This window comes from Drosophila busckii, chromosome X, assembly GCF_011750605.1.
Source record: "Drosophila busckii strain San Diego stock center, stock number 13000-0081.31 chromosome X, ASM1175060v1, whole genome shotgun sequence".
Lineage (NCBI taxonomy): Eukaryota > Metazoa > Arthropoda > Insecta > Diptera > Drosophilidae > Drosophila > Drosophila busckii.
The window spans coordinates 4771671-4783073 of NC_046608.1; the positions used below are offsets into that span (position 1 = coordinate 4771671).

General features: G+C 38.3%; 1 protein-coding gene across 1 annotated transcript; it reads left to right on the top strand.

The window, feature by feature from the left end:
- The first annotated feature begins 7602 nt into the window (after window positions 1-7602).
- On the top strand, window positions 7603-9406 carry LOC108605715. Its single transcript, XM_017995509.2, has one exon. The coding sequence runs from the start codon at window positions 7697-7699 to the stop codon at window positions 9308-9310; it is 1614 nt and encodes a 537-aa protein (XP_017850998.1). The 5' UTR covers window positions 7603-7696; the 3' UTR covers window positions 9311-9406.
- Window positions 9407-11403: the final 1997 nt, after the last annotated feature.

The window sequence follows — 11403 nt, forward strand, 5'->3', positions numbered from 1 at the left end:
CTTGCACTACATGTAGCAACAATTGACATGCTTAAATTATAAAAATACGTCACACTGCCACTGTAAATGCGTTGTGGATCGTATGTGGATTCTATTTAAAATACATTGTCATTTTACAGCACTCATATTTATTAAACTAGCCTACATATTAATCTATATGCAGCTGTATATCAATTGTAGCTTGCTGTGGAACGCATTTAACGCTACTAATCTCACTAATTGTTTACGTATTTAACTTTCGAGTGCACTTTTATTAGCATTACGCAAGCGCTGTCGTTTTTAGATGCTGACGTTGTGTCGTCGCATTGCTCAAATGGCTGGAATTTTGTTTTTTGGGCACCTGTTGATCTTGTGCAAACATTAAATAGTTCCTCTACGGCCTGGAAACAATGAGGATCTCTAACCGAAAAATCAACAGACAGCCACATTGACAAGCAAACAATTACACATGTTTTATTTTTGATAAGCGCGCGCGCTCGTGTGTATTGTTTTTTTTTTTATTTTTATTTTATTTCAAATCATTTGTTTGCACTTTATCAGGCGTAGGCGTGTGTTGCTTGCTCTGACTTTGATGTGGGCTGTGTGTATGGGGCGATAAGATAGTCTTGTGCAATGATAAGGCTAAGGTGCCCATTGTGGTTGAGCTGCTGCAGCTTCAGTTCATGCCAATGTCATGTGGCTAATTTCCGAGAATAGTTTGCTGACAAGTAATTGTTATAGAAAAATAAACGCACAGCAATCAAAATACAAATTCTACCAAGAATCTTTCTATTTACATGCGCTGATAGCAATATAAGGGAAGTAAGCAGCAATGTCAATAAGATTGTGTGTGTGTCTCTCAAGCTGCAAGCTAATCGGCATCACTTACTAACTAACAAACATACAATATAACTGCTCTTGTTGTTGTTAATTCTCTTTGCTTTACTATATACACTCATGATTGTCGCCATCGCCATCGTCGTCGTCGTGCTGGGCTCATTATTTTTATGGCTCTTTGTGCGCCAGCAGAGAGCTGCTAGCCAAAAGTGATCTAAATCTATTGACTGAACTCCCAGAGACGGGCCAACAATTCAAGCACCTGAGAACCCGGCAACAAGCGAATGGCTTGTTATAATTTTTATGACGTTTTTTGCTGCCGCATTTCTGGCTAACTATTTATGCCAGCAACAGCAACATTCACTTATATTTTTATTGTTATTCATGCATAATGCCAAAAAGATAAATAACAAATAAATTTCCTACTACTATGTACTCTGAGCCCATTTTCTAGAGCTTCTCGCCTCAAGCACTTCACTCTCTGGCTCTTGGCTCTTAACTCTGTGTGGTAATTATTAATAAATGCTGTTGTTGTTGTTGTTGTTGTTGTTGCTGGCTTCGCTTCTTCACTGCTCTCTAATAATATTCACGCTTGGCTAAACATTGAAGAAAACTGCAAGACACACAGAAAAGTAGAACTAGACAAAGTCAAAGTCGAAGACAAAGTCTCAAAGTCTTCGAGTCTCGACTTGTGACTCTCTTCTTTTTTTTGCTCTCTCTCTGGGCCATGCCCTTAACGCTAGCGTCGACCAATTGTCTTTTGGCACATTTTCAAGTTGAACGCTCGGCAATTTGCTTGTTGTTGTTGCTGCTGCTGTTGCTGTTCGTTTATTTATTTATTTTTGCTCTCTTTTGCTTCCTTCTACCATTGCTAGAGATTGTCTAGCGCGATTAAGCGAAAAACGAAACAGTCTCATAAAAAATATAGCTAGAGCAGCCAGAGCAGTATTCTGAGCTAGTATGTGTGTGTGTTTGTGTGTGTGGATAACAATCAAAGCTCAGCTTATGTATGTAGCTACATTAAAAATTAAAAATGGCGACTGTTATTGCTATTGTCGTTAGGCTCAGAGAGATCTGCAAGCTGATTAGCCACAAAAGCAAAGTTCAATGGCAATGTGGATTGCATGTGGATGCTAATTGTGTGTGTAATTGCGTTGGGTTGGGCATTGCTGTTGTGAATTGTATGACAAATATTAATTAATCGCATGTTTAAGCGAAATAATTCAGAAATCACTTCAATTCAGCGCAATTCTCGGAATATTTTTGAATTTCAGCGCGGAAATGATCTCAGCGGAATTCTATTCCACTAGTCATTTCTTCAGCACAACTGATTAAGTTCGTTGCACATACTTTTATTATTCGCACGCTTTATATTTTCTATCCGGAATAACGATCCATGCGAAAATGCTTTAGACGGAATTTTATTTCACTATTGACATTTTCTTCGCTTCGGACTAAGTTCGATTCACATTGTTTTATTTTTCGAAAGCTATCCGGAAAGCTAAGAGGAATTCCATTTCACCATTGACCTTTTCTTCATTTCTGCTTAAGTTCGTTTCATTTAGTTTTATTTTTCGAAAGCTATACAAAGCAGAATCCACGTGAAAATGATTTCAGCGGAATTCTATTTCACCATTGACTTTTTCTTCACTTCTGATTAAGTTCGATTCACATAGTTTTATTTTTCGAAAGCTATCTGAAAAGCTAAGAGGAATTCTATGTCACCATTGACTTTTTATTTACTTCTGAATAAATTCGTTTCACAAAGTTTTATTTTTCGAAAGCTATCCGGAAAGCTCAGGGGAATTCTATTTGACCATTGACTTTTCTTCATTTCTGATTAAGCTCGTTTCAGTTAGTTTTATTTTCCGAAAATGCTTTAAGCGGAATTCTATTTCACCATTGACTTTTTCTTCGCTTCTGATTAAGTTCGTTCCGAAATGTTTTCCAAAGCAGAATCGCTTGCTGCACTGCATTCGCTTTGAAGTCGGCGGCGCATTGTTGGCAACTCTAGACAAGACCCTTTCACTTTGGCATCGCTTATGCTGTCACATGTCAAAAATTTGCCAGCCAGCTGCCAACTGAAAGCAATGCTTCAATAACTCAACTCCACCCCCAACACCAACACACACACACACACACACGCATATCAAATGCAAATTCCTCGCTGCTCTGCCATGCGGTCGATTGCGCTCTGAACCAAACTGAAGCGGGAGGACTATAGCTTTGGACTGCTTTGCATATTGACATCATCATTTTGCCGAGACGACAAACTGTCAAACAAAACAATTGCTGTCAAATTTACTACAAAACGCGCGGGTGCTGAAAGAAAAACGAGCATAAAAAAAAATAAACAACAGCAACCGGCGAGAAATACTCGATGAAAAAAATTGAGCTGTCACGTGTTTTTTCTTTTTTTTTTTTTGAGCGGCGTAAGCGGCAGAAGTAATTTCAACATATCAATAAATTTTTTGACAATTTTGCTGTAAGGAAGTGCGCCCAACAACAAACCCCTCACCCCCGCCGGCAACTTAGTCTACGCTCCGAGTCGAAATATGTACGTTGAAACACCTTTTCAATAAATTTGCTACAACTGTCAGGCGAAACAATGTCATTGTCACAGTTAGTAGTGGAGTGAGCCCAGCGACCTATAAACCTGTCACAAGGGCAAGAACCCCGGGACTACAGCTGGAGCAGCCAGCAGCAGCGATGACAACGTAAACGACGACAACAACGACATTATTGTCGCTAAACAAACGATCAAATGGCAATTTAAAAGTTTTTATTTAACACTAAATCACCCACACCACGTCTATGGCCGCCTTGCCATACAAATGAGACGCCACTTCAGCCACCCAACCCACTCACCTCGCCTCGCCTGCTGCTTTCTTTTTCGATTTCGAACCCTTTCGACCAGCAGCAGCGCCAACCCTTGCGCGATTTTCAATAACTTGTAGTGAAAGCGCAGCCGAACAAAAGGCGCAAAACTTTACCGAGTTAAATTATGAGCTTGTATTTTATTTTTCTTTCCACTGCTTTTTTTTTTTTTTGCTCTCGCGCTTATTCTTTCGCTGCTAGCTTGTTTTGTTAACTTTGCTTTGGCTTTTACCAATTTTTTTTTCTTCAATATTTTTCATTGACGGGCTGACTTTTGACTCCCCATGGAATTTAGCGTTGTTTTTGTTCCCTTTTTTTTTTTTTTTTGTATTGCATGCATGAAAACATTTTTTGACATAAGCTGGCTGCTGACTTGGCTTAAGCAAGGACCGACTCCTTGGTATTGGCAACTTTGCTTTCAGCTATGTGTTGAATGCAAACACTTTACAAATTACTATTGTTGCTTTCTATTGAGAACGTAGCATGTCGTAGCCTTTCTTATATTCTATTATATTACTTAATAAAAAACAAAGTATTAACAAAGCGTTTAACTTTCCGCGCTTGTTTCCCACTGTGAAACTAAAATATCTGCTGTTGTATAGACTTTAAAAATATAATAAAGCATTGAAATGCTTATAAATATTTTATAAAAATAAAAATAATATTTTGTACTATAAATTTAAATTTATTTATATTAAATTAAATAAAAGCATAAGTAAACTTAATGCAACAAAAACTATAAAGAATAACTATTAAATTTAATAATAGCATTAAAATGTTTGCATATTTCGAAATAAAAAATATGAATACTAATTATAGAATTAATTAAGATAATTTTCTACTAAAAACTTAATTAAGGTTTTTAGTATTTATTTGAATACATTTTTGCATATAATATTTTGTTTAATAATTGAGCACAAAAGTAACTTGTTTTTAAAATATTTTTTGCTCTTATGCTGCGCGTATTAATTTTATAAATTTGTTTTAATTATAATTTTTAGCAGTGTATGCATATTTTGAATTTTTTGTAATAAATTAATAAATTGCTTGTATTTATTTAAATAATTATTAATTAACTAAATTTATTTGATCTACTGACATTTTAATAATTTGCTTCTGTAATAAATATTCAACTAAATGTATTTTAAGTACTGACATTTTAATAATTTGCTTGTATTTATTTAAATAAATTTTGTAATAAATATGCAACTAAATTTATTTTATTTAATAATTTGCTTGTATTTATTAAAATAATTTTTGTAATAAATATGCAACTAAATTTATTTAAAGTACTGACATTTTAATAATTTGCTTGTTCATTTTTGCTAAATAATTTTTGTAATAAATATGCAATTAAATTTGTTTGAAGTACTGACATTTTAATAATTTGCTAGTATTTATTTAGATGTGTTTTTTTTTTATAGCTAAACTAAGCTGTTTACTTAATTTTGCCAGCTTGTCAAATGCAGGCAAATGCAATTTGAATTTAAAATTGCAACTGGCAACTGCGATCAGTGGCAGCTATCAAGTTGCCTAGTCAAATGTGCTATTGTTATTGTATGAATATATATTGTATATAGCCTACATACTTAGCTGCTCATCCTGCCAACATTTGCAGCTACTGTTGCTGTTGTTGCTGTTGCTGCAGCGGCTGCAACAATTGCTGTTACGCTTCGTTGAGCAGCAGCAGCAACAACATTTGACGATGACGACGACGCTGTATAGGGCTGATTGAAAGATTATTTTGCACTGATAACGCTAAAAACGTATGGTTGGATGGTTGACCACAAACCACCACCACCAGCACCAGCACCAAAGAGCAACAGTCCCACCACCACCACCACCAGCAGCAACACAAACAATAAAAGTCAAATAGAGCGAAGCCGGGCCGAGCGCAGAGTTAAACTAAAAATTGCAGTTCGAAAAATTGTTGCGCTTTGGGTTTGCGTGTTTGCATTTTACATTTTTTTGCATTTAACATAATTTTTTTGTTCGTTGTTGTTGTTATTGTTGTTGTTGTATTGTCTGTTTTGTCTGCACTGGGGTCGCCGTCATCAATTCGCAATGCATTTCCCACATTTTCAGCGAGCGATGCGACCATCATCATTAATAATATTGAAAAGCCCTAATTACGGTTAAGTGGCCCAAACGAGTCCGCGCTATATAGTCGAATAAATTGACAAAGGGTTCCTCCAACACACACACACACACACAACAGTTTCAACAGTTCGAATGTGCAACGTATTTGTGGCAAGTTAGGCGACGCTGCTGTGCGTTGCGCTCATTGCGTAAATCATTTTTCCCACCCCTAGTCGCTGCTGTTTGTCTCTTCACCTGCCCAAGGTGCTGCCGCTGCTGGCCCATTGCTGTTGCAGGTGCATGACCCAGACACAGAGATCTGCTGATGACCCTCATACGCTCACATAATGAAATCATTTATAATTTCTCTTACTGACACTCAATGCGTTTTCGTTCGCTCTCTCTCTCTCTGTCTCTTTTCCAGTGGTTTGTCGATCGTTGCAATGTCCTTTATGACTTAACCTCCTGGGGCCACTTGCAACGGCTGATTGCCTGCGCCCATTGATAACCATTGATGCCCAAACAACAACAACAAGACACGTGGCTACTGTTGCAGCTGCACTTGCTGCAGCTGATCGGAGCGCAACGCGCGCGGTCTTAACGTTTAGCTTGTTGACCAAGTCAAGCAGCTTAACAGTTCACTATAGACTTCGTTTTTGTTTAATATTTAGCAAATTATTTGGCAATTTATATGATTTTAATTTCAATGCTCATTGATTTTAAATAAATTCAGCTAAAATATTTGCTAAGCTTGCTATTAATTTTTGATTAATTTTATAGTAAATAAGCAAGAATCCAGACAATCCATACTGCAGCTTTTTATAAACAACCAACCCGATTAAGCAAATTCTGTTTTAACCTATCCTTACCTAAGAGCGAAAATTGCAGCTGCTTTGACTGTTCCAATAAATCCAAAATTATTTCTAATTATCGATTACTATTATAATTTATTTTTAGAGAGTTTTCTATAATTATTTGTGCATTGTTATGTATATTATTGTAACTATTTATTTAAACTTATATATCATTTGATTTATATTTATAATTTTTTATATATTTTTATTTTTATATATTTTAATTTATATATATTTTTATTAAAGGCCAAACTGTTTGGCGTACTTTAAGTTGTGCCAAATTTATAAAAAAATGGTATTATTGATTATTGAAGCCGTGCATATGCAATTAGTTTATATATACGCCTGCAAAATTAAATATAATAATATATAGAATATAGAACATATTTCATCTTTGCTCAAATTAAAGTTATAGAAATAAGAAATACATTTTAAAATAATTTGTGTATAATTTTTTATAATTTCAATTTCAGAACAAAAGCAAATGAGAGTAAAAAATAAACAGATAGTTAAATTAAGCTAATAATTGTTTTAAATGCTAAAGCTTAAAATTTTTTTATATATAAAATTTAGAATAATATTTATATTGGCAAATGCAAATAAACCTTCTCGTTTATAATATTAAATATAATAAGTACTAAGAATTAAAAATAATAAATATTTTTATAAATATAAATGAAAATTTCCGCTTCGAGTTAAATAACAAACTTGGCTCTGAGTAAGCAATTGAGAGCTTTACTCTCTCTCTCTCTGAGAGCCTTACGTAGGCTTTGACTTTGCTGTGCGCTCGCTGCGTCGCCTTTTGTGGCATTGGGAATTGGTCGCTTGAGTCAGCAGAGCAGGCGACGATTTGATGTGCTCGAGCTTATAATTTCGGAACAGAACTAAATACACTTTCAGCTTAATTTTTTTTTTACCAAATCATAAATAATAGAAAAATCAAAACAAATTCGAAACCATACGCTAAATTAAAGTTTGTCGTTTGTATACACAAAAAAAAAAAAGGAAAAAGGAAAAACTAAAACTAGCTAAACAGCAAAAAAAGGAAAACAATTGAACGCGAGCGAGCAATGCACAACAATATATGGAACTCCTCCCAAATGGCGGGCAATGGTGGCGCGCTCAAGGCGCTGACCAAGAATCTAGCGAATCAGCTGAACTTCAATCGCGCCGAGATGAAGCGCGTGGTGGCGCGTGTGATATCGGAGCGGCATGGCGAAGGCGAAGTGGGCGACTACAATGGACATATGTTCTATGTGAAGCCAGAGCGTGTGGATATGACCAAGCAGATAACACAGTCCAAGGAAGCGTTCGATGAGCTAATGCATCAGAAGCAGCAGCGACTGCTGGGCGCACCGAACAGCAAAGCGAGCGGCGGCGGCGGCGGCGGCGTCGATAAAAAACAAGCAGCGGGTATACGCGCATTTACCTACAATTTGTCAACGCAGAAGAATGCGCGCAAGAGTTTGAATGGCGTTATCATTGATCAGCAGCAGCTGGAAATGCGCGCCAATCCGCATGAGATACTAGTGCAAATTTCAAATCCCAAACTAGCGCGTCCGAAGCTGCGCAAGCCCAAGCCGCTGCCAGAGCTGCAGATTAAGCTGCCGCTAAAGCCACAGAAAGCAACAAAGCAGGCCAAGTCGAATGTTAAGCTGCAGCAGGCGGCAAGCAGCAAGCCGAGCAAGCTGCTCTGCCAGAAGAAGTCTCGAGTGAAGCAGCATGCAGCGCCTGCTGCTAAGCCAAAGCAAAAGCGCGCGCGCGTGCAGCTGCCTGCGAAGTCAAGCTACAAGCGCCTGCCTGCGGGTCAGTCCAAGCTGCCGGCAAAGCGTCAGCCCAACAAGTTGCAGCTCAAGCCGCAGCAAAAGCAAAAGCAAAAGCACAAGCGTCAGTTTAAGCTGCAGAGCAGCAAACTGCGCGCTGCTAAAAAGCCCAGCGCGCTGTTGAAGAAGCGCAGCTCCAAGCAACTGCAGCAGCCCATGCCCACGCCCACGCCCATGCTGACGCCTGTGCTGGCCGCTGTTAGCTCCGTTACGAGCCGCAACTACGACAAGCCCTGGCTGGTCAAGCCGCGCCGCAAGCGTCAGCGCGCTGGCGGCTTAAACACGCCCAAGCGTCTGCGCGCGGGCGGCTTAAGCACGCCCAAGCTCTGGCGCAATCCATATCAATTTCCAGGCGGTGCAGGCGCTACGCAGCCGCGTCACAACAAGCAGCAGCAGCAGCAGCTGCAGCCCAAGCGCAAGAAGAGCCTGCGCCGCTTGTTGAACAAACGCTCGCAGGCGCGTTTCGTGCGCGACTTGAAGCGCGATGAGGCCATCGATGATCCGGAGCGCTTGGAGGCTGGACGCCAGCGCAAGCTCAGCAAGCCCAGCAAGCGTCTCATTTCTGCCAAGCTGAGTCCACGCATGGAGCAGCTTGCTCGTCCCGTGCGCCATCGCAGCGTCAGTCCATCGCGCCATAGTCTGCGCGCCGGCGGCGGCGGCGGCAAGCAAAAGCTGCGACGCAGTCGTCGCCCCGTCGTTGTCGTCGGCAGCAGTTTGGGCAGCATTGCGCCAGTCGCGCGCACCAGTTCGCAGTCGGCGCTAACGCCGGCCAAACGCAATTTGGCTTTGGCCTTTCTCAACAAGGACACGGCTCGCCATGGCGTGCGCAATCGACGCAGCAGTCCTGTCATGTGGCGTTAGCAATCCCACTCCCACTCAATTTACCAGCAACAGCAGCAAGCGGCGCCAGCAGTAGCAGCAGCAGCAGCAGCATCAGCAAATTGTTTGTTAATATGTAAATATTTAGTTATCAATTGAATGAGTCATCAAATTATAAATAAAATAGCATTAAGCAACAAATAATTAATTGTTTATAACAATTTACTTTATTTGTGCAACTACTAAAAGACAAACTGCTATCGATTAATAGTTAAGTTTGATTAAATGTAGTATAAAAAATATATATAGAGCTTCATAAAATTTGCTTTACTATAGTTTATAAAAAAAATTATGTATTTGATATTGATTAAATGAATGGAAGCATCTGATCTTAGTCATTCACCAATAATAAAAAGTGTTGCTTACATTATGAATTGTTATCGATAATATCGATTAATAGTTTTTTCTGATTAAATTCGATTAAATATACTAAGCTAATTATTGATAAATTTTAAAAAAAATATTAAGAGCTTCATTTTGCTTTACTATAGTTTATAAAAAAAAATTATTTATTTCATATTGATTAAATGTATAGAAGTCAAACTGCTATCGATGAATAGTTTTAGCTGATTTAATTTGATTAAATAAATTAAATAAATAAAAATAAATATTAATAAATTTAAAAAAAGTATATTAAGAGCTTATGTATGGAAGCAATACAAAATTTTCCTATTTAATCATTATCTGATCTCAATATGAATTGTTATCGATAATATCGGTAACTATCCATCAAAAATTACAAATATACCTTCAATTTTCGTATAGGAATTTTTGTAAACATGCTAAACTATTGCTTGCTATATAAATTTCTTATTGCTTTGCTATATTTAAATTTAGTCATTCAATAAATAAAGAAAGAATTGCTTACAATATAAATTTTTATCGATAATTTGGATAACTATCAATTAAAAATAGCAAATTTGAGTTCAGCTGACTTTCAATTTCTGAAAACATTCGTTATTATCGCTTTGCAAATAATCTGAAGCTTTATATACTTTGCATAAACTTTGCTATATACTTGAATCTAATATTATTATTATATAACTTTATACGCTCAATGCTCAGCTTGGGCTGCAATTGTGTTTCGCTTGCTTCGCTCGCGAGCCGCAAACAAAGAGTAAAATAATAATAAAAGCCCAGGCGAGCAATGTGGCCCAAAGGGTCGCGCCGGAATCATTTAAGCATTGCGGTGTGAAATTTCACACCGATCGCAATAAAAAGAGAAGAAAAAAAACACAACACAACAAATTCAAAGCGGCAGCAACAGAGAAAGGCGCTACATTGAAACAGAATCAATCAAACTGACTTCAGAGAGACTCAGAGCCCCGTGTATTGCGTCTGCGCACACGCCGGATGTGAATGGCGGTGGCAGCGGCGGCGGTAGCGGCGGCGTTAATGGTGTCACTAAGTACGCCGCAAACTGACGCCCGAACCGATCCGCACCGCACCGCACCGGACGTCAGCAGTTGGCCCTCAGCTGCTGCTGCTGCTGCTGATCATCGAATGGAACCAATAAAAGTTCGCCTTCATTGTCTTTATTTGCGCGCGGCTTGTGCGCAGCCTGCACTCCAATATACTTACAATTCACACACAAACACACACACACACACACACACATGCTTATTTTCATTAGCATTTCATTTCAATTTGCATTTGTTTGGGTCTCTCGCACTCTTTGTGCTCGCTGTGGACAGTTGCATGGTTGAATGGTCTTGCGGGTCTGACCGGGCGGATGCGGATTGCGGGTGTTGCTGCTTCAGTTCCAACTCCAGCAACCAAAACAATTCAATTGTTCGCCTGGTTGACTATTTTTGGTTGTTGTTGTTGTTGTTGTTTTTGTAGCTGTTGCTGTCAGTTGCGCTACATTGCATATCACACATAACACATTAGCGATGTGTCAAAGCCGATGACGATGACGTTTTTAATATCGAACAAAAGCGCTACACTTAAAAAAAAAATATGCTATGCACTGCAAGAGTAATTTTGCTGCCTATTTAATAATTTTTATATTAATAAATATTAGCAAATAAAATTCTTTGTATTAATTATATTAAATTCATTAGCATAAAGCCATA

Coding starts and splice junctions, on each gene's coding strand:
- LOC108605715 (XM_017995509.2), top strand. CDS start 7,697: ATGCACAACAATATATGGAACTCCTCCCAAATGGCGGGCAATGGTGGC.